The sequence below is a fragment of the Mixophyes fleayi genome, chromosome 8 (assembly GCF_038048845.1).
Source record: "Mixophyes fleayi isolate aMixFle1 chromosome 8, aMixFle1.hap1, whole genome shotgun sequence".
Taxonomy (NCBI): domain Eukaryota; kingdom Metazoa; phylum Chordata; class Amphibia; order Anura; family Limnodynastidae; genus Mixophyes; species Mixophyes fleayi.
In genome coordinates this window covers 133,150,597-133,177,419 of record NC_134409.1, presented here as the reverse complement: position 1 = coordinate 133,177,419, position 26,823 = coordinate 133,150,597, and the positions used below count along the sequence as shown (strand labels likewise).

Sequence of the window (26,823 nt, the reverse complement as noted above, 5' to 3'; positions counted from 1 at the left end):
TCTCTACAGTGGGCACAACTTTGATTTAAATCAGTGGTAGAAATGTTTGGCAAAGGATATTTTAAAAATGATTTTGGACACGTTAAACCTACAAGATGGTGAGAATATGAAAACTTGTACACATTTGTGTCTTGTTATATAGGTCGTGGTAACTTTTTATGCTTTAAAAAAAGCAAGTATCACTTAAATGTTCATTGAGGTTTTATTTTTATGCTAAAGATCTTTTTACCAGTGAAAATGTGGGTTATAATTATTAATAGAAATAAATAGTTTAATTGAGCAGTACCCTACAAGAACCTGTAGGTGGTGCTCTTGCAGTTGGGAATAAAGTTACCACATTGGAGACTTATGTGATGAGTGATTTGGGGGGGAGGGGGCAGAACGGCTCCAAACTTGATATTTAATATTTTGTACATTTATCTTTTACAAAAGAAAGTTCACAAAATTTACCTTTTTCTATAAAATGCAAAAAAAGAAAAGAAAGGAAAATCTTGCCCAGTTCAGCCTAGCAACTTGGCCTTAGCCTCAAAGAGATCATAATTATTAACCTGTATTTATAGGGCACACATGAAGTCTGCAGCGCCATACAGAGGGCAAACGGCAAGACAGCACATGGTATAACTACATTATAATACTCAACTAACACTACAACTCTCAACACAGCTACTGGGGTACAAGGGATTTATATAGCGCCACTAATGCCGCAGCGCTGTACAGAGAACTCGCATCAATCCCTGTCCCATTGGAGCTTACAGTCTAAATTCCCTAACATACACACACAGACAAGGGTCAATCAATAGCAGCCAATTAACCTACCAGTATGTTTTTGGAGTGTGGGAGGTAACCCACGCAAACACGGGGAGGACATACAAACTCTTCACAGATAAGTCCATGGTTGGGAATTGAACTCATGACCCCAGTGCTGTGAGGTAGAAGTGCTGACCACTGAGCCACCGTACTGAAGCCTGTGCCCATTAGTGGGGGTACAACTGACTGGTTTAGAGCCACTGACAGAGGTGCAAAGACAATGGAGGAGAGAGTAGAGAGCCCAAGGAGGAGGTGCGCAGTGTAGCTGGTGAGCAAAGGTTATAGGTAATGAGAACAGGAGGGAAGAGAGCTCTGATCACCAGAGCTTACAATCTAAAAGGAAAGGGGCAGACGGTTGACACATGGGGGTGAGCCAATGTAAGGGGATCTGAGGACAAGAAGCGAGAGGGGGAGAGATGGAGGATGACAGAGGGTGGTTAAGGGAACAAGGAACATTTACAAGATGACACTGAGATTTAAACAAGGGTCCACATAAGGACTCACTCTTGTTGCTATATTCACTGAGCGACTCTTTAGTGCCAAGGACTCTATGCAGAAGTTATTGATAATTTGGAGGGATGCCGGGAACACTGATCTCTCCCGGCAACTCCTTGTTGGGTGAATAAAGACAGATCACAAGCCGCACTCTTTGCACCACTGCTGAAGATTAATTGACCTGATTCTGAAATGGATTAGCTTCATTTTTTTGGGACAGATTGCAAAATAACAGACATGTAACAGCAGTTTATCCTGTATCTGCAGATTTTCTGTCCTCTCAGAATTTTTTGTTTCTGCTTTGGTCGTGGAGTGAGCAAGTGGTTGGTGTAGGAGGAGCTTTGAGTAGAGCCGGGGCGCTAGGACCATGAGGGAGAGAGGAGATCTGCAGACAGACACTGCACCAGCCCTGCAGGGAGGAGGAGGTGAGTGAGCATCTCATACAGGGACCAGGGAGAGAGGATACTGTGTGGCAGGGGGACCCAAGAGAGCTCAGCCAGGGGGGGATAAATCAGAGAGTACAGGGGGGTGGCTGCATTTATATAGATCCCCTGAGTGTGGTCCATGGCATCTTAGCCCAGGATAAGCACCTGATCCTAGTGTATTATCACATTGTTCCCAGAGAAACAACAGAGAGGAACGCTGTATCTATAATCCACAAAGATCGTTGGATCTCTAGCAGTTGATCCCTAAACTCAGATCCACATTTTCAGAGCAGCTTACACAGAGAGCTGACACTCTCTTCTGTACCGTGCCCGGGCATTGCACTGAATTCCTGCACTGTAGGGGTACTTGATTGGCAATTGTTCAACAAACAATACTACAGTTTGATAGGTATGCCATTGTGAGTCTTATTCCTCCCCCAGAATTTGCAGGGTGACACTGGAAGGGGAGGGAGGGGGGGGGGAATCTATCACCCACACCTGTGGCTATCCTGCTAATCTCGCCCTGACTTACACCCTACAGGGGGACTTGGAAGAAGAGCTAGAGAAGCAGGCTGGCACCTAGGTGCCCATCATCTGTTCCGGGGAAATAGAGATGCCCTCTGCTCTACGGGTATATGCCAACTAACATCACCATGCTGCGAGCCTGGCACCTCTTGTTAGGTAAGATCTTCTCATCTGTTCTGCAGTCATCTTATTTGCATGGCCCCAGTGTATTGTGTCGCAGTGCAATGACTAGAACGCTGTGCATACTATTTTAAAAATTCATGCAGCAAAGGAAGGGCACGTCCCTTAGCTGACAATGCACCTTGGGCACTGCCCAAAACAGGCCTGGCTGCCAGACAAGCAGCTACTGTAGCCTGTAACTACATTTTTTAAATCTGTGGATATTCTGTGGTAAAGCAGCATTTTATATGGATAAGGTAGAACTGTTTGTAAAGCTAGGTATATAAGCAAATCATATAGGGTCATGCGTTTAGATTAGATTGCAAGCTCCCTTGAATAGACACCTGCTGAGCCGGCGGAAACGTCTAGTGATGTGCAAGCTGCATTAATCACACATTTGGCTCCCGTCCCTCTGTTTTTGGACAATCTCAGCGGTTTTGTTTTCTGTAATGAGATTAAGGATCTGCCGCGGCTGTTACACATTCATCATGCTAAACAGGCTCCTGAGAATCACATAATTAATTTAGCAATGTTTCTGTGTGACACTTGCATGCTGTCTCCCATTAGGGGGGGTTTAACAGTGCGCCTGTAATTGAGAAGAAGTGGTTTATTCACCCCCCTCCCTCCTATCTCAGGCATGTTGAACAATCTTCAGTCTGTGGCTGGCTCAGCCTGTGGCTTGCCAGCTGCTGGTGAACTACAAGTGCCAGGATGCCCTGCCTATATTATGCTCAATAGTGATTCTAGACACCCCGGACATCTCATCTGTAATATTATTGCACTAAATATTTAAGTAAAAGCCAACTTAAAATGCTGAATAACTAATTCATGAGACAGTGTTCCAAAGAGCTTACAATCTATGGTTTGTCTGCAGGTCCAACCTTCTCCAATCTAAACCACTAACTAAACTTAAAAAAGACAATAGGTCTGCGACGTTCAACCATTTAGGGCCTGGTTCACGTTTGTGTAGGATATCTTGGGTGAATTAGATGTGCCAATCCAAAAAACGGGCCTTGCGCCAATGACCACAATTGACATTTTACCACTGCAGGTGTGGCGGATTCAAGTTCTGTGTTTGTAGTAATTGCGTTTGCTTTCAGCCGTATCGCGTTAACCCAATACACGGCCGACTGATTATGATAACGGACACGGCATCGTCTTTGATTTAAAAGTACATGTATGCATGCCACTAGGTAGCACACAACAACTGCATGCAACTAAGATAGACTATAAAACATATTGTACAGTATGAATTTAAAGCGTCTTTATGTAATGAATGTGCAAAAAAAATGTTTGTTTGTTTTTTTAAAATTATTATATTTGAATCTTAATATTTATATAAATGTTTATACTGATAACAGTTGTTATTTCATGTTCAAATAAAAGTGTTAGGCGGTACGATGTGACATGAGTTTGTTCGTACGCTACAGTCTCTTCTGTGTGTCTACGTACACCTAGTACTGATTTGCCAGAGCGTGCTTACAACCAGATTCAAATGGAAATGTATCTTGAGATCCGTTTGGATTCAAATACGGTCGGAACTGCGGACAAGTTCTGTGCACTTTTTAAACACGCAACTTACGTGCAAGTTGCGTACGGACATCAGTCAGGCCCTCAGTGAATGCCAAGTGTTTTTGTTGATCCAGAAGAAGACAATAATTTATTAAAGCTAGTAAAGCTTGTCAGATGTTTATTATAAAAGAACCCATTACTTACCTTAAGTCTTTATAGGCACGTCTCCAGCCTCTGAAATGTTTTGCAAACTTCCTACTGTATATAAGGTGAATAAATTATGTGCCCTCTGAAGAGAGCGGATTGCACAAGGGTTAATTTAGGCGTATTTTAGCAAAGGAAGTGAATACTTATTCAATCATCAAATATTAACGGTTCTGTATTTGTAAATAATTTAGAAGCAAACTTTACTGTTGTGTTTTTAATTTGACTTTATGGAGTTTTTTTGCGTTGACCAGTGGTAAGAATTCACAAAATTCATTCTGATTCCATGGTAACAAAATAAAATGTGAAAATTGCCAAAGGGAGTGGGTACTTTTTATAGCCACGGTTGGTGCATTTATTAATATGACTGTGATCAGCCAAGCCATGTTGCAATATATGATATTTTGTCTATAGACCATAATGTGATGTCAGGGGCAAACGCAGGATTTATAGTGGGGGGTTTCCACACCACGACGCCAGAGGGCGTGACCAGCATGCATGGGGGCGTGGCTATAATATTAGACAGTGCTTGGCTGCTCTCCAACTCTTCCTATCCCTATAATATACATGGGCAATGCTGCGTACAATACTGTTAGGTGCACGCAGCTCTCCCTTTTCAAGCAGAGCTGTGTAAAGCGGGAGCAGGGTCCAGCCACCTCAATTATACAGTGCCTCAGACTTGGAGGGGGGTTTCCAGGCACTAGGAACCCCCCCCCCCTCTCGGTTTGCCTATGAATGTGGCCCTAAAATGGCAGAAATACGTTAGAATACCCATGTAGTCTTCCTGAGTAATATATGGCCAATAAATCACATCTCAGACACGAGAATGTCGTATAGTTTTACTACACACAAAGACATAAAGGAAGGATTACTTTTGTGGAAATATCAGAATTTTAAAAAAACATCTTTATTTTAGATGAATTCACATTAGATGACAATATCATTCTTGCATTTGCAGTTCAGTGTTGCTACTCCGGACTGGAAAGAACTTTTGACAACTTCTTTAAGTAGGAAAACAATAATGTCAAAACAACGAATATTTTTTTTTATAAGTTACAAATATTTATGGTAAACTTGACGGAGAAGCAATCTGAAGGAAGCTCTGCTAAATTTCTTGGGTCATGGCCTATATATGTATATGAGAATATACATGAACATGTGTGCATGAGAATTAGACGTAGAGGACAAAGAATGAAACTTTGTTTCCTCTATATATGGGAAAAGGACTATTATTATTTTTTAATCAACGCTTTGTTACATTGTCTCTGTAAACTGCTACAATGTTATCTGCAGGTTATGTGCTAAGAGCCTGGTTCTGTCCACTAGGGTTCATCTCCTTCCACGTCGTCACCTGTGAGGAACCCCATTCAGAAGGACTCTCGTCCACCTCTCTGCTGGACCTGTCCTCCTCCTTGTCCCAACTGGAGAACTTGGACTCCACAGAGAACGGCAGCGACGGCTACCCAGAGACTGATTTTCGGCATTCCCTAATCCACACACCCCAAGGCTCTGGCTTTTCCAGCCAGGAGACGGAAGAGATAGCAATCTTCCAGTCCCCGAAATATTTTTGGGAAGACGAAGCAAGGAAAGTGAACGGAAGCAGTGAAGACCAGAGCGGGACGCAGAGAGGTGGGTCATGTGGCCGGTTCCTGAGGTTTTTTAAACATATTTCTGACAAGTGTATTTGTCTAGTTGTCGAGACGTCCTTTCTGCTCTTGGTCAAGGTGCAGCCCGTGTGCAACAGAGTAAAATTGGGGCGACAGCATTTAGGATCTAGTCAATATCCCCTGTTTCTATGCCATTGGTCAAAGTGTATAGTTAAATAAATTCATGGGGCTAGATTTACGAAACTGCGGGTTTGAAAAAGTGGAGATGTTGCCTATGGCAACCAATCAAATTCTAACGTTCATTTATTTAGTACATACTACAAAATGACAGCTAGAATCTGATTGGTTGCTATAGGCAACATCTCCACTTTTTCAAACCCGCAGTTTAGTAAATATACCCCATGGTGTGCAATGTAAACATAAAAATAAACAGGTGGATTGAGTTACAATATACCAGGGCTGATGCTTTCAGTGGCAATTGGAGTAAATAATTAACACACAGAAGTAATGCTTTCTTTAGCTAATGCAGAATAATATAATGACGATAGAATAAAAAGTTTAAAATAGCATTCAACTTTCTTGTATCCCCCTTGTTTGATAAGTGTTTCAACAAATATATTGAAGTTAAAAAATATTAAAACAAAAACAACAATCTCCATCATCATCATTAACATTTATTTATATAGCGCCAGCAAATTCCGTAGCGCTTTACAATTGGGAACAAACAGTAATAAAACAATACTGGGTAATACAGACAGACAGAGAGGTAAGAGGGCCCTTCTCTCAAGCTTACAATCTCCATATTGACCTTCCCCTCGGCCTTTCCTAAGAGGTCAGAGAGGAGACACGTATGGGAAAGTTTGACCGCGGGTCCAATTAGCGTAACTCAACAATAAAATGACCGATGTAGCCTTTCCTAAGAGGTCAGAGGGGAGACACGTATGGGAAATAAGTGGCAGTGGCTTTGTATTATTGATTAGACTCATATATATATATATATATTGGGCAGCACTGTGGCTCAGTGGTTAGCACTTCTGCCCCACAGCACTGGGGTCATGGGTTCAATTCCTGACCATGGTTTTATCTGTGTGGAGTTTGTATGTTCTCCCCGTGTTTACGTGGGTTTCCTCCGAGTGCTCCGGTTTCCTCCCACACTCCAAAAACATACTTGTAGGTTAATTGGCTGCTATCAAAATTGACCCTAGTCTCTCTCTCTCTGTCTGTGTGTGTGTGTTAGGAATTTAGACTGTAAGATCCAATGGGGCAGGGACTGATGTGAGTGAGTTCTCTGTACAGCGCTGCGGAATTAGTGGCGCTATATAAATAAATGGTGATGATGATGATATATTATAAAACTGAAGGTATGTTTCTACAGGTCCCATAACAAAATAGATAGATTGTCACATTTGGTCAGTAACATTTCTCTCTAGGACCCAGTGTCTCCCGACTGTCATCAGACCAGGGTCTCAATTATTCATTGAGCTGACAACCGGGACATGTTTCTGCTCACCTAATACCTGCTGGTTGCCGTGCCGTACCTTAGGGGAACCTGTGTAAAATGATCTAAAACTCCACTAAACTTTTTTTATTGGCCTCAAATAAAACATAGGTTGGACTATATATACTTATTTTCTGCCATTAATTTCAGTGGTTGCAATAGAATGTGGTAGAAACATTTACTGACTGTACAAAAATAAGTAATAATCTGAATTTTGCTCACACTACTCGTGTTCAGAGTCATGCATATTGTGGATACATTGCCACTGTTCCGGAATGTCTGGGACACTCCCGAATTCCGGGTAGGTCCTCCGAAATCTCCGGAGGGCAGACCACTCCCCCACATCCTGACCATTTCCTAGTTAAGTGGGCAGCGTGGGCCTCCATGACGCGATTTGTCGCAATTTTTAATGGGTAAATTGGTGGAAAGACCGGGATCTTAGCCTAGGGAAAACCAATAACAAGGAATTGGTGAACATCAGTCCCTGCCCCATTGGAGCTTACAGTCTAAATTGCCTAATATAGACACACGCTCACACACAGGTTATAAGTGATTGACTTATAACCTGTGTGTGAGCGTGTGTCTATATTAGGCAATTTAGACTGTAAGCTCCAATGGGGCAGGGACTGATGTGAATGAGTTCTCTGTACAGCGCTGCGGAATTAGTGGCGCTATATAAATAAATGATGATGATGATGTTCCTTATACAGGATAACTCTGTCTATAGGTCTGAGGATCTAAAGTTTGTAAATCCTGTCTAAATATAAACATTTATCGCCATCATTCGTGATCTAGAGCAGGAAAATGTTTTCTCGTGTTTCTACAGCAATATTTACCCATAACGAGCCTGTAAAATCCCACAGTGCAGCGATTATTATGTAATTAATCAGAAATCAGTCATTTGTTAACCACAGGGGGACAGTAAATAGTAATCCGCAAGCGAGTGATTAACATAGTGGCAGAAACGGGGCTGTTATCCGAGCTGGCGATGGCTGTTGCAATCCGTAAATCGGAGCCTCTCCCGGGAAACAGATGATACGCCAGTGCTGGGGTACAATTATATTACTGCTCCCTGATTATATTAGTGCTCAGTAATGGTGTGTATTAGCTGTGGGGCAGCAGCACAAATTACTTATAATAAGCCAGGTCTGCGGTTGGCAGCTTGACTTGGAAGACAAATAGACTGTTATCAATCGCTGTGGTCTCTCCTGGGCTGGCTTCGTTCATACCCAGAACCACCCTTATATAGCCTCCACAGGAGGCGTGGCCACAACAGGTTGGTGGCTCCTCCCATCACACAGGCAGACCAGGTATCCCAGGCCGGCCCTGGTAGTTTGAAAGAACATGCTGGATGGTTGTATCACATATATGTCCACACCAGGGAAAATCTATTGTTTTTATTATTATTTAATAACCTTTATTTATGGGGCACCAAAATATTCCGCAGGGATTTATATAGAGAGTATTTTAATCATTCTCAGAATCTTTTTAATGTGCAAGCAAAACTTTATTTAAAATCTACGGCACAGACTGGTTCAGCGCAGCATGGGAACAAACATTTGTATAGATCCGCCCTGGGGGTAAAGCCCAAAATGTCCACAGCATTATTTATCCATAACTTGAGTACAGCGACGGTCCCTTTCTTGCTTTGAGGGAATCCTGAACAAATAGGGAATCTCTGTCCGCAGCATGCTCCTGTGGGATTACTGACAGAAAGTCTCCTGTGCGTAGGTAAATTTCTCTCTCCATGCTCACAGCTCAGATATCATAGGCAAACCGAGGGGGGGGTTTCTAGTGCCTGGAAAGCCCCCTCTAAGCCGCTGTATAATTGAGGTGGCTGGACCCTGCTCCCACTTCACACAGCTCTGCTTGAAAAGGGAGAGCTGCGTGCACCTAACAGTAGTGCACGCAGCATTGCCCATATATATTATGGGGATAGGAAGAGTTGGAGAGCAGCCAAGCACTGTCTAATATTATAGCCACTCCCCCATGCATGCTGGTCACGCCCACTGTAGGCGTGGTGTGGAAACCCCCGCCTACAAATCCTGTGTTTGACAACACGATTCGAAATTGGTAGGAAATATAAACCTTTCTTTACATCACTCTTACAGATGGTCCAGAGATAACAAACACCTACAAAGTCACCAAAGAGTGGATGAGGAACAGCAGTAGCTTGCCTAAAGAAATTCTAGAAACGTCTACAGCTTGGTGGCCGACAGACGCCGACGAGCCCCCTAGACAGATATCACCAGGCGTCAAGGCAGAGGAGGATACAGTCCAGCCAACAACACAGAACGTGAGGACTGTGAAAAGCCCGAATATCGAGGGAAGTACAGTTTCCAAGACGACATCTGCTTCCCCCACCAATTCCACCACCAAACCGCCCAGGAAGAACAAAAAGCATTCGTTGTCCCGGAACCACCACGGTAACCATAAACAAGAGTCAGAACATTGGCCTGGACCTCCCGCAGATTCAAGGGGACATCCTGCAGCAAATTCCCCTGCCGGACACCGGAAGGAAGAAGATGCAAGTTCATCAACCCAAACATTGGTCATTGCCAAAGAGGAGGACAAGCTTGATGTTCCTCAGCTGTTCTCCACCCAACGAGATGAGGAGCCGACAAGGGCAGTAGTCCCGACAGAGCTATCCCTGGGGTCAGAGCAGGTATTTACCATCATTGTTTTATTATCTTCTCACATTGTTTGTCAACTGTGTATTAAGACATGTAATTGGCCATGTATTTTCGATGCTTGTAGCATCCAAAGTATAGTAGGCTTCTCTCGTGTAGGATCTGACCAAACTCTGGCTGAGCAGACCACTGACGCCAACAGGCCTCCACAAAGGAGGCCCTATCTGTGAGTCGTACACAGCCAGATGACCATTCAGTTATCACGCCAATGCTCCATTTTGCCAACATAACGACGTTTGAGCAGTAATGATAGGACCTTCAAGCCTCAACCTCTGTTAAAAATAAATCAAGTCTGATGGGCAGTGGTTGTGGAATTCATTTTTAAAAGCTCCGTTCAGATCGTGGAAATGTTCTCTTTAAATATGGACTAAGAATAGTGAAGAGTTTGAACAGCTGGAATATTTGCAGGACAGAAATAAGTATCTTGTGAAGGTTCTAGTAGTTCAGTCTGGAAACAATAAGTGTCTTTCTTAAGCTTTTTTCTGTTACTGGATAGAGATATAAATACTGGTTCTAGTATCTGGAATGGTGGATGGAGTGTTATTATGGACAGAGGAGCCAACATGAAGCTATATCTCCAGTTATATCAAGTTCATTCCATGTTAATCAGATCGTTTGCAAATTATAACGGTGCTTCAGACAGGATTATCTATGCAACAGTGCGTGCCGGGTTTGCTGGGACTGTGTATCAGAGTTTGATTGCAAGTCTCTGTCAATATTCCAGCCATTGTCAGGTTCCTAAGGAATAAATGTTCATGGTCATAACCTCTGGTAGATCTGTTCAGACCTGCAAACAAACCACCAGACAAGGATTGCAAACATGCAGGTTTAAAAAAGCCTATTTGTTCTAACCACTTCAGAATTCTTAATAAAGATAACCAAGGAAGTTATCTACCTAAGGGTACTTATTATTATACTATTTTAGTGTATTACAAGCATGTTTACAGTGTATAATACAGATCGTATCGATGTTTGCATGTAGGTATGCAATGCTTTGTGATCTAGAAAACAGTTGCAATTGTTCACATTTGTACACAGGCAATTCATCTGAATGCACACGTATATATAGCCTTACACTGTTTTTAGTGTTTAATCAGGAATAAGGTTATTTCCAATAGACAGACCACTCCCAATCTCCAATCCTAACCATATTTAAAGTAGCACTTTGATATTTTTTTCAATATATAATATATAAACCGTCTATTTCAGGTGATCTGCAAAGACTGGATTAATTTGGCTGGGAAGAACTATGTCATTTTGAACATGTCTGATGATATTGACTGTGTAAGTACCTGCAACATGTCACCAAGTATGACTAACCTTTAAACTAGTCGTCACTTCAAAATATTTTACCTGGGCGTAATTATTATTATGTCTTTTATCCTTTATTTTTATGTTCTCTGGACATGTTGAATAGCGCTGGACTATTTGGGAGTTACACAGTTATGAAACAATCCAGTTAAAGGGAACAAATTTGCATGTAGACGAACTATGTTGTGATGCAAAGGGGGTGTTATAATTTTCTTTTTGCATGATATAAAATACTGGCTGCTTCTGCATATAACACAGCTTTATTTTTACCCCCCCCCCACCTCCTTCCTTCCCGTAACATAATGCGATGACAGTAGAGGGACATTGTGAGATGATGCAGAAGGAGAGAAGCTCTTTAAAGTTTACCATCACGTAATAGAACTTGAATACAAGATTTTAAATGATAAATAGTTAAATGACTGATTATATATAATTGTAGGGTCCCAGACCCCATCCTGCGCGCCTTTTGCTTAAACCTGCGCTGTGCATATACTGAGACAGATGTTTCAAGGCAGCAATTTGTAAGGAATTAATTTACGAAATGCACATTTTACTGCTGTAAAAGTCTAAATTAGTGGTTTCCAGTTTGTTGGTAGATTTAATTATGATTCGAGTCACAGTACTTATTTGAGTGCAATAAACTAATATTCATATGTTTAGACTATGGTAGACTTTTTAGGACATACCCAGGGCAGATCTCCTGTCTAGTGCAACTTGTGGGGAGGAGCTTGTATTAGGCAGACAGATCTCCTGTCTATTGCAACTTGTGGGGTGGAGCTTGTGTCAGGTAGGTAGATCTTCTATTTAGTACAACTAGGGGGGTGGGGCTTGTATAAGTCAGATAGATCTCCTGTCTAGTGCAACTTGGGGGGAGGAGCTTGTATTAGGCAGCCAGATCTCCTGTTTAGTGCAACATGGGGGGAGGAGCTTGTATCAATCAGACAGATCTTTAGTGCAACTTGTGGGGTGGAGCTTGTGTTAGGCAGGCAGATCTCCTGTCTAGTGCAACTTGGGGGAGGAGCTTGTATCAATCAGACGGATCTCCTGTCTAGTGCAACTTGGGGGAGGAGCTTGTGTCAGGCAGGCAGATCTCCTGTTTAGTGCAACCTGGGGGGAGGAGCTTGTTTCATGTAGGCAGGGAGTCTGGATTATTGTCACCTTCATGGTTATGCAAGTGTGCTGCCAGAGCCCTAGCCAGCCACCCCCATAATATCTGGCTACATTCACCTCGATCCAACAACATGCCTGCACTGAGATATAAAGTGCTCCATCTGTATAACTAGAATACATTAAAAACAAAACATAAAAATGTATACCTGCTGCACCGGTCATATGTCTAAAAAGATGCCAAATGGCAGGATAGCGGGACAGTGCCCTCGGTACATTATGCAGAGATATCCAGAAAGCACAATATGTAATATTTTGTCTTTGCAAGAAAACAAAACAATCTGCAGCAATTGTTGAGTCCATTGCTGACGGGGACATGATTCTGTGACGGATTCTGCCACACTCCCACCAAATTACATTGCCCAATGTGCAGGCCCCAGCCTGCCCTGAGATTTACCAGTCTCCATGACAACAGTCGACTGTCTTTATTAACCATCTCCAGGGTCTCCGTGTTGCTATGGAAACAGCAGACGGGATTAGACAGTCCTAGCAGGAGGGAGGAATGTGGAACCGCTCAGTGACCTTTTCGCAGTGACCCTTTCATTACCAAATACCACTGCAGCGTATAAATGTGGTAATTGGTGAATTCCTGTTATTAATGATGGAGCGCTGACATTTTCTGTCAAGTAGTATTGCTTTACCCTTGAGCATTTTATTATCCACTTTCCATGCTTGCAAATTGCAGAATATTGATTCTCAATACTCTACAAGTATTTTCATGTCGGCCAACAGGGGCAAAAAATGCACCCAGGTAGTTAGTTGTGCTGGCTGGGGAGAGTATATACAGCAGGCCTGACTATCCTATATATCCATGGGCAGGCCGGGCAGGGGCACCCCTAGGCCAGTCCCATAGTTCACTACCTTAGGCTGGGTCACTGGACCACTGTGCCTTTAAAATGTACCTAGTAGTTTGCTGTGCGGAGTTTCACACCCCCCCCCCCTTCCTCCCGGGGGCTAAAATTCGCCAACCAGCCCATGTGTGGCTCTCCAGGTTTGTGAGACTACAATTTCTCTTGCATCCAGCCTGGGGTACACTGCTTACCATGGGTTGTGGAGGGGAGCACGGGAGTTGGCACCTAGCTGGTTAACTTTAAGCTACTGCTGACAGACCCCTCCCCTCTCCAATCCCCCTGCTATCTCCCAGTTTTTTTCTAGGAGTTGGGCAGCTTTTTTTTCATCTAGTTTCTTTCATTTATTTTTTATTATTAATTTTAATTTGATTTTAATTTTATTAACTTTTATTATTTTTTTAGCAATAGTTAGGTTTGGATGGCAGAGCTGGGAGTGTGTTCAGTGCGCCCAGAAAAATCACAGCAATGACAGGGTTCTGTCAGAGAGAGCAGACGGCTCTCAATGGCAGAGCATAGGCTGTCAGATTGCAGAGTGACGAGCGGTCTCACGGACCTGCTGGCGGCCATGTTTTTTTCATTAGGTCCGCGGAGGAATAAAAGGTAGGAGGAGATGTCGGGTGCTATACCAAGATCCCCCCTCAGAGAAAGGAGGGGGCATCGGGGTATCGAATGCTGCAGGAGACCTCTTTTTCTTTTTAGGTCTCCATTACTCTGCGCGATACAAGTAGTTCTTTTAAAAAAAAAAAAAAAAGAGAGAGACAAGAGTGCCGGAAGAGGGGTAACTAGACTACAGAGAGCTCCCCTGCTCTTCAGCGCAGTGGGAACAATCCAAGTCTTCTGGCGCCAGAGAAGCCCGGGAAAGAACTTATCTTGCAGGGAGCAGGCACCAGGACACTGCTGTTGGACTTCTCCCCTGTGTGGCCCTTTTGGCTAAGTACCGCAGATTTGTTTAAGCATGTACAGCAAAAACTGTATTTTGTGGTTTACAAAGGGGGGCTAGTAGGGGTTATATTGTGGTTCTCTTACTTGCCTAGATATCACATTGTCTGTTTAACACACGTACAAGTACAACTTTTATTATAGATTAGTTGATTACTTGTTTCGTGCTCTGTCTCTCTCAATCTAACTCAATCTCTCTTTGTCTGGTGTGTTTGGTGTTCCTTTCCTTTGTGAAATGACAGATAAAGGAAAAGGTCCTATGGCTAAATATTTTACATGCTCTAGATTTAAGGTTAAATTACCATGTGGGCAGAAGGACCCGTTGGCGCTCTGCTCTGACTGCGAAGGGGGGGCCCCCTCTGCGCAATCCCAGCACACTCCAGCCCCACTGACGGAGGAGCCGGCCTGGGTGGCTTCTCTGACACAGTCGGTTTCCTCTTTAGCACAGATTATCACTCAATATACTCAGTTACTGACAAGTGTGACAGCCCTTCCTGCTGTGTCAAATAATGCTATTACAGCTTTGGGGCTTCCTGCTGCCACAGTTTCTCCTAAAATGGCTATAGCTAGATACCAAGGTATTGATGATTTGGTTTTAGCGGTGAGGCAGGCTTTGGACCTCCCAGAAATGGAGGATCCTAGTTCTATAGATAGAAGTCTTTTTAAGAAAGCCAAAAGAAGGGTTATTCGGTTTCCTCCTTCTGTAGAACTCAGAGATATTGCTGGGGGAGCCTGGAAACAGCCTGATAAAAGGTTCTCTATTCCAAAGAGATTCTCCTCCTTGAATCCATTGCAGGAAGAGGACGTGGCTCGATGGGAAGAGATCCCTAAAGTAGATACTCCAGTAGCCCGTTTGGCCCGACACACTATCCTGCCAGTCCCAGGTACAGCAACTCTGCAGGACTTCACCGACCGCAGAGTTGAATCTCAGCTAAAATCTATTTTTGTAGCAGCGGGTTCTTCCTTTAGACCCACATTTGCTTCGGCTTGGGTTGCTAGAGCCATGGAAGCATGGGCAGAACAACTGGCAGAGGCCTTAAAGAACTCAGATTTACTTCCTCTAGCTTTACATTTGAAAGAGGCATCGGGGTACCTTTATGAGGCAGCTCAGAACACAGCATCTGTGTCCTCCTCTATTCAGGCTGCAGCAATTTCAGCAAGAAGAACGTTATGGCTGAAATCCTGGGAGGTGGATTCAGAATCTAAGAGATCCCTTGAAACCATTCCCTTTTCAGCAGCAGGTTTGTTCGGCCCGGAGTTAGATAGTATGATTTCTCAGGCAACGGGTGGCAAAAGCACTTTTTTGCCAGTACACACAAGTAGAGGCCGGGCCCCGCGCTTTAACTCCTTTAGGCAGTCCTTTCGGGGGACCTCCTTTCCTAGGGGCCAGTCATTTAGGGGTAGACAACCGAATGCTAGAGGCTTCTCAGTCAGAGGTAGGTCCTCGTTTGCAGCTAGGCGTCAGGCCTCCAAGGCTCAGGAGAAGCCTGCGTTCTGACTGCCACTCTACTCTCCAGGAGGTGGCGGCAGTGGGCAGCGTCATCTCAGGATCTTTGGATTCGGGGCATTATATCAAGGGGGTACATTATAGACCTGCTGGATCCAGTACCACATCGTTTCTTTGTAAGCCCGCTACCCCGAGATCCACAAAGAAGACAGGCGATACAGGGTTGTTTCACCTCTCTTCTTTCGCAAAGAGTTATTTGCAGGGTCCCAGACAACCAGAAAGGAAAGGGTTTTTATTCAAATCTTTTTCTGGTCAGGAAACCGGACGGGTCCTTTCGACCCATCTTAAACCGAAAGAACCTCAATGTGCACTTACGAGTGGACAAATTTCAGATGGAGTCCCTGAGGTCGGTAATAAACGGCTTAGAGAAAGATCAGTTTATGGCTTTCATAGACATAAAGGACGCATACCTCTACATTCCCATATGGAGCGGTCATCAGCCTCTCCTGAGATTCACAGTGGGGGTCTCTTACTATCAGTTTCGGACTCTTCCCTTTGGCCTCTCCACGGCTCCAAGGGTCTATTTACGAAGATCATGTCGGTGATGGCAGCGTGTCTTCACACAAAGGGAGTTCAGGTCGTGCCCTACTTAAACGATCTGCTCATCAAATCCTCCTCAGAGATTTGCTTGCATCAGCACTTATCCCTCACCATAGCTTTCCTCGAGAGCCATGGGTAGCTGATAAACTTAAAGAAATCCCAGGTGGTTCCGTGCCAACGCATGGTCTTCCTAGGACTCATCATGGACACCAGTCAGCAGAAGGTGTTCCTGCCTGCGGAGAAGATCAGTTCAATTCGGAGTATAACATCTCTGGTCTTGTCCTCTCCCAGTCCCTCAATTCATTTGTGCATGCGTCTTCTAGGAAAGATGGTGGCCTCCATCGAAACCATCCCCTTCGGTCAGGCTCATTCACGATGCTTCCAGTGGGATCTGTTGACGAAATGGTCAGGATCCCACCTACATTTGGATCGCCAGAAAATCTCGCTGTCTCCGAGGGCGAGAGAATCACTTCAGTGGTGGCTGATTCGGGATCACATGTCGGTGGGCAGGTCCTTTGCTCCATGTTCATGGATCATAGCCACAACAGACGCCAGCCTAAAAGGTTGGGGGGCTGTAGTCCTGCATCTCCGGCTCCAGGGGTTTTGGTCAGTTCAGGAATCAGCCCTATCCATCAACACGTTAGAGTTGAAGGCAATTCTTTTGGCTCGTCGGGGGGCCCAGACTCTTCTTTAGGGCCATCCAGTCAGGGTTCAGTCCGACAATGCCACGGCTGTGGCATATGTCAACAGACAGGGAGGAACGAGGAGTGCAGCTGCAATGCGAATAGCAGCTCAGATATTTCTTTGGGCGGAACAGTATGTTCCAGCAATCTTGGCGGTGTTCATTCCAGGAATAAAAAATTGGGAGGCCGATTATCTCAGTCACAATGCGATGATGCCAGGGGGGGAGTGTTCCCTCCACCCGGAAGTATTTCAGTCTCTAGTTCCGAGGTGGGGTCTTCCGGATATAGATCTCATGGCCTCCAGACACAACAGAAAGGTTCCCAGGTTTTGCGCAAGGGCGAGGGACCCCTTAGCGGTAGTAGTGGACGTCATGGGATTTCAGGTTGAGATATCTGTTCCCCCCCCCGATTCCCATGCTTCCTCGAGTACTCAAACGAGTGAGGCAGGGCGGTCTGCCGGTAATTTTTAATAGCACCCTCATGGCCGCGTCGAGTGTGGTACGCGGACATAATCTCCATGGCGGTAGGACAAGAACATCGTCTTCCGTCGCGAGACGATCTTCTTCTGCAAGCTCCCTTTTGTGACCAGGATTGACCTCGGCTCAGGTTAACGGCATGGCTGTTGAAGCCAGGCTCTGGAGGGCGAGGGGTTTCTCCCCCAGTGTAGTGAACACTATGCTGTGAGCTCGAAAGCCGGTTTCAGCTCGCATCTATCATCGTATTTGGCGAGCCTATATCAGATGGTGCGAAAATAAGTCCTGTCACACGTCTTCTTTTCGCCTCCCTTGATTATTGGCTTTTCTTCAGGATGAGCTGGAAGCGGGTCTCCGTTTAGGTTCCGTAAGAGTTCAGGTATCAGCGCTTTCAGTTTTCTTTCACCTGAAGTTAGCGGATTTGCCAGACATCAAGACTTTTCTTCAGGGAGTCTTACATATTCAGCCTCCCTACGTTCCGCCTACAGCACCATGGGATCTTAACCTGGTACTTGATATGCTTAAAGGGTCTCCTTTTGAGCCATTACTTGCGGCAGATTTTAGGTGTCTGACCTGGAAAGTCGTCTTTCTTTTAGCGATTGCATCTGCACGCAGGCTTTCAGAATTGGGAGCTCTGTCTTGCCGGGAACCATATCTGGTTTTTCATGAGGACAGAGCGGTATTAAGAACTCTCCCTTCTTTTGTTCCAAAAGCTGTTTTGGAATTCCATTTGAACCAGGAAATTGTGGTTCCGGTCTTTTCATCGACTTCTCATTCTGATCAGCAGTCTATGGAAAAGTTAGACGTGGTTAGGGCTCTCCGTATTTATGTTAAGAGAACTTCCCAGATTAGGCGTACAGATTCTGTTTGTACTTTTTGGTTCTAATAAAAGAGGCTGGCCAGCCTCAAAACAGTCTACTGCAAGATGGATTACGGCAACCATTAAACAGGCTTACATAAGGGCAAACCGTCCTGTGCCAGAGAGACTTACGGCCCATTCCACCAGATCGGTAGGGGCATCGTGGGCAGCGAGAAATGGGGCTTCTGTAGACCAGCTTTGCAGGGCAGCCACCTGGTCCTCTGTCCACACCTTTACCAAATTTTATCAGTTTAATGTATTTGCGTCCACGGATGCAAATTTTGCTCGTAGTGCTCTACGGGCCGGGCTTTCAGAGCAGTCCCACCCTTAGGGGGCTGCTTTAGAACGTCCCCATGGTAAGCAGTGTCCCCCAGACTGGATGAAAGAGAAAAGAGGATTTATATACTTACGTTAAATCCGTTTCTCTGATTCCGTCTGGGGGACACTGCGATCCCTCCCTTCTGCTTTTCCTCTGTGTGCTCTTGGTTGATTGGCCTTTTCACCTTTGGGCTTTTTGATTAACTGGGAGATAGCAGGGGGATTGTAAAAGGGAGAGGGGTCTGTCAGCAGTAACTTAAAGTTAACTAGCTAGGTGCCAACTCCCTTGCTCCCCTCCACAACCCATGGTAAGCAGTGTCCTGCAGACGGAATCAGAGAAACGAATTTAACGTAAGTACAAAAATCCTTTACAGCATTTTAGGGCTTCTGAGATTCTTAGTTCTCCCGCTACACATCCTGAAGCGCAGTGATAGAATTAATCAGATAAGATAGCTATAGTTTGTATCTTGTATTTATAGCAAATTCCACTTGGAACAAACTTTTGTTAAAAATTGATAATGTTATCGTAGTGAGTTATTGGCTGCTCTCCAACTCTTCCTATCCGCATAATATACATGGGCAATGCAATGCTGCATGCACTACTGTTAGGTGCACACAGCTCTCCCTTTTCAAGCAGAGCCGTGTGAAGCAGGGACAGGGTCCAGCCACCTCAATTATACAGTGCCCCAGGCTTGGAGGGGATTTCCAGGCACTAGGAACCCCCCCCCCTTGATTTTCCTACATCCCCGATTTCTGAATTCATACTGTCCTGTTCGGCATGGCTATCACAGGGGATGCTAGTAACAGGAGGTGGGGGTACACCGACCCCTGTGTGACACTGCGTAATGGGTCTTACAACGGGCGGCACAGTTATTATTTCTGTTGTTGTCAATTAAATTCCCTGTTCACAATCTGAACCCCTGTGATCTTCAGCACCGGAGTTGGTAGTATTTAGTAAGGAGGGGTGTTGGGGGGTGGCACGTATTTAGGGGTAGAGTTAGCAAACCTTCTAAAAAGGAAAAGTGGAGGTTTTGCCCATAGCAACCAATCAGATTCTAGCTGTCATGTATCTAGTGCATTCTAGAACAGTGATAGCTAGAATCTGATTGGTTGCTATGGGCAACATCTCAACGTCTCCTTCTTAGAAGCTTTAGTAAATATAACTCTTTGTGGCAGGGCCGCTATGGGCCTGGAGGCCAGGGGTGACCGGTATTGCCGATCCACCCTCCCGATCTACTCTCCTGAGCACTAGTGAGGTCGGTGCATGCTCAATGAGTCCCTGTTTTGTTTTTTTCTAGACTTATCTATGAAATGTAAGTCCTTCATTCAGCTCTATAACCTGACACCTGAGTGTGTCATTGTTTTACAGGAAGAATTCAGGTGGCAGAAGGGACAACAGTTGCTGTCACTTCTCGAGGGGGCGCTATCTTGGAAATCAGAGCCGCCCCAGAGGGACTGGATGATTTTCCTGAGTAAACCTAACGAAAACGATAACCACCTACTAATGACAATCAAAGAGGAGGAACGTGAGTCTATGTCTCCATTGTTTTTTACGTTGTCCGATGAAACCGCTGGTTGGAGCAAAAACACTGGTCAGATTTGTATTTTTAGCTAGATCTCTCAGTACCGCTACATTGGTCCTAACTTTCCAACTTTGGACAACATCTGCCACGTTCCCTTTCTACTCAAACCACGCCCACCTCCCAAATACACCCGTACGTGCAGACACCATTCTCCAAACTGCCAAACCAGAACCCCAAAAATGTTTGACTGTGGGGGGCGTTTTGCTCTCTTTGTACCTCCTCCGGGTCTTGTTACCTGGTCTGATGATATAATCTACTCTATCCCATTATAGGTGTGGTTCCTGTGAAAGATGTCTTCACTGCACTAGGGGATATTAAAAGAAGCCTGGCAGAGGTTAGTAATGTATATAGCCTATGTACATAGTGTGTTATGTATGTTTTGTAGATCTGTTGGGATTGTGTGTATATGGTGTAAAAGACATGTGATATATTAAATATATAACTATTGTCCTTACAGTGGGCCCTTGTAACCGGATTAAGTGGTGGACCCTGTATACCCCAATCTGACACCGCTTCTTGAAATCTGTGACAATATTTAGGGTTTATACCATATATCGCATATGTACATGGGCAATGCTGCGTGCACTACTGTTAGGTGCACACAGCTCTCCCTTTTCAAGCAAAGCCGTGTGAAGCGGGGGCAGGGTCCAGCCACCTCAATTATACAGTGCCCCAGGCTTGGAGGGGGGGTTCCAGGCACTAGGTAACCCCCCTTGGTTTGCCTATGCAGGGGTTAATTATAGACTCTTTATGATTCATGGGTAACAGTGTAATAAGACTGATCTTACTTATCGTAACCATCAACATTTCTTGTACAGTTGCTAGTTCCATATAGTAACAGCTGCAAATAACAGGAATATAACGTTATTAACGGTAATAGGGGGATATTAACGGTAACATTTATCTCCTCTGCAGATCGGCATTGAAAGCTACTCCAGCACTGTCAGCTGTCAGTCGCGGCCCAGCCCGCCCCGGAGCGACTACGGAAAACTCTTTATCGTCCTGGTGATTATCGGCGCAGTCTGTGTTATGATCATCGTTGCCGGACTCATTTACATATGCTGGCAGAGGCGCTTGCCCAAACTGAAAAACATGGTACGTATGATCATAGCAGCACCGCTGTATTATTATGTAACATTATTCCACAGTGGGTAAAGGACGATGCATTTATCAAACGCATACTTGCCAACTTTTGCTCATTGGCTTCAGGGAGATCCTGGGGGAGGTGGGCGTGTGGGGGCGGGGCTTGACCAATATCTTCATTTTGGCCTGACCCTCTAAACGATTGTCCCAATTTTGGCCAATTACAGCAGGGGGAGGAGCTAAGCTGACTCAATATTTGCGCCATTAAGCTCCACCCCTACCACTTATCTATTGCGGGGGCGTGAACTGGGAGGTTGCCCTGCTCTCCCGGGAAGGTCTCCCAGAAATGCGGAAGTCTCCCGGACATTCTGGGAGAGTAGGCAACTATGCATTAAAGAAAAGCAGCTAATGAATCTCTAGAGACTGAAGTGTCTTTTACATTTCAGTCTCCATTACTGAAGTCATGTTGTCTTACCTGTCAGTCTTTGATAAAATCTCCATGAAAATGGCCACCTCCATAGGCATCAATACATGGACATAGGACACAATTTCTAAACTGTGTCATCATGCCACAGATGGAGAAGCCAACCACGTCTTGTACTGGCTCAGCATCAGGGAGAATGCAGATTCTTCAGGGAGTGAGGGAGATCATCCCTATTTCAGGGAGTCTCCCTGACATTCAGGGAGAGTTGGCAAGTATGATCAAACGTAAATCAGGATTAAAAACTAATCTGTGTGTACTACAGAATCTGATATATTATTCTCATGTCCTTTTTCTGTCCCTCTAGTGGTAAGAAATAATAATACATTGCTACAACTGTCTCATCAAAATCGTAGTAAGGTTTCTATTTATGCAATAGGCATCAATATGTATCGCTATAAATCACAGCGGTTCATAAAGATCAACTGCAGTGTACTCTACAGGGGCTACTCTGGGAGCATTGAACGCCCCCCTAAACAGACCTGACGTTGAACCCTTTGATAAATTTAAAAAAGGGGTGAGAGAGTATTTTGCCGGCATTTTGGCCGTTCGCCTCTTGTTAAATAGGCCCCTAAAATGTTCTACTATATTTGTGTGCAAATAGGTTGCACAATGACTACTGAAGACAGGGAGGCTTATACGAGTGTGTCCAATATGTGATGTAAAAACATTTACACCTGGCTGGTTTATTTTGCACAGACTGCAAAGTGCTAATTCTGCAAAAATAATACCCCTTCACTATGCTGGCAACAAATAAAATCATGTATCATCCTTTCTAACGGTGCCATTGCAGGCTTGCCAATAAAACATTTTGTTACCGTGTTAGCCATAGTAAAAATGTAAACACCCAGCGCTCTGTGCATTAAACAGTGAGCAGTGCGGCAAGAAGTACAATTAAGCACTGTGCAAAGTAGACCCCATTGACCACAATATTATATTGTCCCGATTTAATTCTTATTATAATATGCTCCGCAAATGTGCAGAATTATGCCAGGACCTTAAATATCCAGTATATCGTACAGGCACAATTGTCCAGCATATTATATGCCCTGCCCTGCCTCTGCGGGTGGTATAGGTACATATATCATGTACAAGTACATCTGGCACAAGGTCAGCCCTGTCCCTGTATCCAGATTTTTATCCATAGGTCTGAACTGGCCCCAGAGTACGCAGTGAGCTCGGTAGTGGTTGAGTGTCAGATCCTTGTGTTATTCTTGTTTCAGTCTTGTCTGTTAGTCTTTGTCTGCGTCCTGTTTTTATTTTCATTGCTTTCATTTGACTCCTGGTTTTGACTCCTGTCTACCTACTTGCCTTGATTTTGACCCCTGCCTGTGTGACTCTGCAATTCTGATCCTGGCCTCTCTCACCATTCTCTGGTTCTGTCTCCTTTCATTGGTTACTATACCTCTCTGGTAACGTTCATGAGACATATAATCCCTCTCTGCACAGCCTGCCTCATCCTGTCCATTTATGTCAGTACCTGCCCCGGGATTCCATTCTCCCTCATTTACTGGTCTGCAATCCCCTGGCGATTTAATACCGACTTATTACATGACTAATACAAGACTTTCTTAAGATATGATGATATCTGTTTTATTGCAATAGGTTGAAAAAATTACACACAATTACTCTTTGCATCAAGTAAATCTATGCAGTTATTGTGCAGATCACACGATTCACGACTGTCTGTAAGAGTGTGTACACTCCCATGATCTTGTTTTATCTACTAAAACACATCGCATCTGTTGATTTAGTTTTCTAAACTTCCTAAAAATTACGATCAATGATGGAACGATGTCGGGCAAATGTGTAGGCAGATATCTATAGAGTGTACAGAGTCACAATCTTTTCAGCAGATGGTTATGAGAGATGAAGATCACAGATCTGAAGGTAAATCGTGTAGGTGTGTACGCATGAATCGGCTGCACATCGGGACTTTCAGACGTTAAAATTTTACAGAAATCACATATGAAGTAGATTGCATTGGGTGTGTACCCAGCTTAACTAAAACAAAGACAGTAGTGCGGTATATTCACTAAACTGCAGGTTTGAAAAAGTGGAGATGTTGCCTATAGCAACCAATCAGGTTCTAGTTATCATTTATTTAGTACATTCTACAAAATGACAGCTAGAATCTGATTGGTTGCTATAGGCACTATCTCTATTTTTTTAAACCCGCAGTAATTATTCAGTAATTTTTTTTTTATAATCCGTAAAATCCTTCTCGCTCCCTCTCTTTACTGTGTCTCTGGCAGGAGCTGCATTTTGTGGAGAACGGCTGCCACGACAATCCCACCCTGGATGTGGCGATGGACGGCCAATCCGAGATGCAAGAAAAGAAACCAAGCCTTAACGGCGACACCGCCCACCGGGCAGACGGCTGGGAGACGTTAATCAACAAGACGGGCAAGGAGGAGCCGGACGCCATGGAGGAAGATACCCACCTGTAGGCATCAGTGCGGATCAAATTCAAGGACGGAACAGAACTTTTATTTATTGATTGTTGGGCATTTGGCACCTTGGGTTATAGATGTTTCGATTCACAATCCCTAAGTGTAATTAAAGCGAGTTACGGCACAAGGGATTGTGGGCCTGTAGAGCACAGAAGATTAAATAGCACACAGTGTCAGCGAGTACTCATCTGACTGCTCTCCAGTTTACAACATATGATATTATTGCACTTTATTCTTCCAAAGATTATATTACGAGCCAGCTCTCCGATGTAAATGTATCTGGCAGTGCAGTCCCGCTCAGCACAGTATTGTCTTAGAATAGGTCTTGCAACTTTTCCTTGCGTATTGTGAAGTAGGACCGGATTTGTCTCTTGGTTGACCACCCCCCCGATGTCATCACCTCGCTCTTCCTCCTGCCGATTCTACCCGCATGCAATACGGATTATTACACCTCGACACTAAGTATTCACACAACTTGCCTGGACACATTCCTAAAAGCCATCAAATAAGTAACAGTGCGTTTGTCTTATGAGCAGACTGAGCAGAAAATTCCAGTTATTAAATGAAGTCGCAGGAAATAAATTCTGATTGGTTTAGAAGCCATTGAGACAGAAAGAACTCAACTTCTGAAAGCAGAAAGAGGATAAGATGGCTATCACACCTTTAATCATTCATTTTAAATTATACCTGAAAATATTATAGTGACGACTCATTGGTAATGATATTTTAAACATTACATTAACCTAGTTACGGTAACAGGTTCTGAAGCAGAAACGGCAATTTTGCCTTTATTCACAGTGAAAAGAGCAGAACAATCAGCGACGATATCAATGTTATGTTCGAACTATTTAAAATTAAAGTAATACTTAAAGGGGTTTTCTATCTTCAGATAAATTGAATGTATTGGTTGGTATATATGCCTTGCTACAACTTTTACTAAAGACTTAGGGGTATATTTACTAAACTGCGGGTTTGAAAAAGTGGAGATGTTGCCTATAGCGACCAATCAGATTCTAGCTGTCATTTTGTAGAATGTACTAAATAGATGATAACTAGAATGTGATTGGTTGCTATAGGCAACATCTGCACTTTTTTCAAACCCGCACTTTAGTAATTAGTATACCTCTTAAGGTTTGATTAACTGGGATCTGAAAACAGTATTGCATTCAATCTTCCTTCTCCTGCTCACCCTTGTATACCGTTTATTAGTAAATCAGATTATCAGACTGCTCACAGTGGCACAGAGTATATCAGTGAGCTGATCATGTGTGGTGCAGTGACTTGTCCAGTCATATAATTGCATTAAGACAGGGAGAGTTATATAGTGGAAGGAGCAGGGTCTCCCAGCAGTACAGAGTAGTAATGCCAGGCTCCTTGTCAAATGTACTTAGTAAGAGTTAAACAACAGATCACACATGGGGATAGATCTACCAAAGCTTCTAAAAAGGTAAAATGGAGGTGTTGCCCAAAGCAACCAATCAAATTCTAGCTATCATTTATCTGGTGCATTCTAGAGAATGATAGTTAGAATCTGATTGTTTGCTATGGGCAACACCTCAACTTTTCCTTTTTATAATGATTTGGCAAAACTACCCCATAATCTTTTTTTCATGTTTCCAAGTGGCATTAGTTGTATTTACCTTTTTATTGCTGTGTAAGAGGTGTGACGTGTGTATGTATGTATATATATGTGTATATATATATATATATATATATATATATATATATATATATATATATCTATATATATATATACACACACACATATATATACACACACACACACACACACACACACAACTTATGGAGGGGAAAATTGCACGCACAAATTCTAACAACTTAAAGTGTGCCTGTCCTCTACACGCGGAGCCATTTTGTATGGGCTTAACCAACCAATGATTCATGATCACTAAGAACTAATGACATCACTGAGGTATAAGCACAAGAGATGGCTACTCTTTAATCACAATAACACACCACAGTCCTGTTCTGTCAGAGGACACAGAATTATTGTTTTTTTTTAATAAATGATGAAATGCATTACAGCCTATGGGGTTATGACAATAAGTTATCTGCTTGTAAGAATCACTTCAGGCTGAATAAATGGTGGTTAGTGCTGTATATATAAGACAGTAAGCTGTGTGGTTTAACTACAACTCCCAGCATGCCCCAAAAGCAGCCCAGAAGCCACCTGTTGCTGGTTTCAATGCTGCGTTGTAGGTACAAAGCAGGAAATACACAGATATACAGAGTATCAGAGCCTAGAACAGGCTTAGGCAACCTGTGGTTCTGCAGCTGTTGTGGAACTACAAGTTCCAGCAGCTGGCAAGGCATGCTGAGAATTGTAGTTCTATGACTGCTGGAGGTTTATGTCTGGTTTAGAACTTAAGTATCCACAGGGTATATACGCTATATGATATTAAAGATTTCTATTTGTGTATTGGCATTTGTGTATATCAGAGGATGTTTTTTTGTATAGCTAATAGTGTTGCTTTTTGGCTTCCTTTTCTGTCTGTAAGCCCAGCGCCCCTTTCACTCCACAAAACAGTGGCGTTTCTTGTGGGTAGCTTTTATGGAATGTGCACTTCTGCATAATAAAGTTGACATTATTCACTTGTCATGGGTGGTAAAAGAATTACAGTAGAAAATTGAA

The 26,823-nt window shown here is 43.7% G+C and overlaps 1 protein-coding gene across 3 annotated transcripts; it reads left to right on the top strand.

Annotated features, from left to right (window-relative positions):
- The first annotated feature begins 1,639 nt into the window (after window positions 1-1,639).
- Window positions 1,640-26,823, top strand: PODXL2 (podocalyxin like 2). Of its 3 annotated transcripts, none has more exons than XM_075183636.1 (9): window positions 1,640-1,727; window positions 2,269-2,408; window positions 5,454-5,756; window positions 9,344-9,897; window positions 11,132-11,206; window positions 19,940-20,096; window positions 20,426-20,487; window positions 21,069-21,248; window positions 23,973-26,823. In XM_075183636.1, the coding sequence occupies exons 2-9, from the start codon at window positions 2,363-2,365 to the stop codon at window positions 24,165-24,167; spliced, it is 1,572 nt and encodes a 523-aa protein (XP_075039737.1). In that variant the 5' UTR covers window positions 1,640-1,727; window positions 2,269-2,362; the 3' UTR covers window positions 24,168-26,823. The 3 variants fall into 3 exon arrangements, with proteins under 3 accessions (XP_075039737.1, XP_075039736.1, XP_075039735.1); XM_075183635.1 differs by lacking the exon at window positions 1,640-1,727 and adding an exon at window positions 1,759-2,136; XM_075183634.1 differs by lacking the exon at window positions 1,640-1,727 and having other exon boundaries at window positions 1,759-2,408.

What these genes read in the sequence shown, in the direction of transcription:
- PODXL2 (XM_075183636.1), top strand. Translation starts at nt 2,363, where the DNA reads ATGCCAACTAACATCACCATGCTGCGAGCCTGGCACCTCTTGTTAG. An exon ending in TATCCCTGGGGTCAGAGCAG is followed by an intron (nt 9,898 to 11,131) that starts GTATTTACCATC and finishes CGTCTATTTCAG; the next exon opens with GTGATCTGCAAAGACTGGAT. An exon ending in TGCCCAAACTGAAAAACATG is followed by an intron (nt 21,249 to 23,972) that starts GTACGTATGATC and finishes TGTCTCTGGCAG; the next exon opens with GAGCTGCATTTTGTGGAGAA.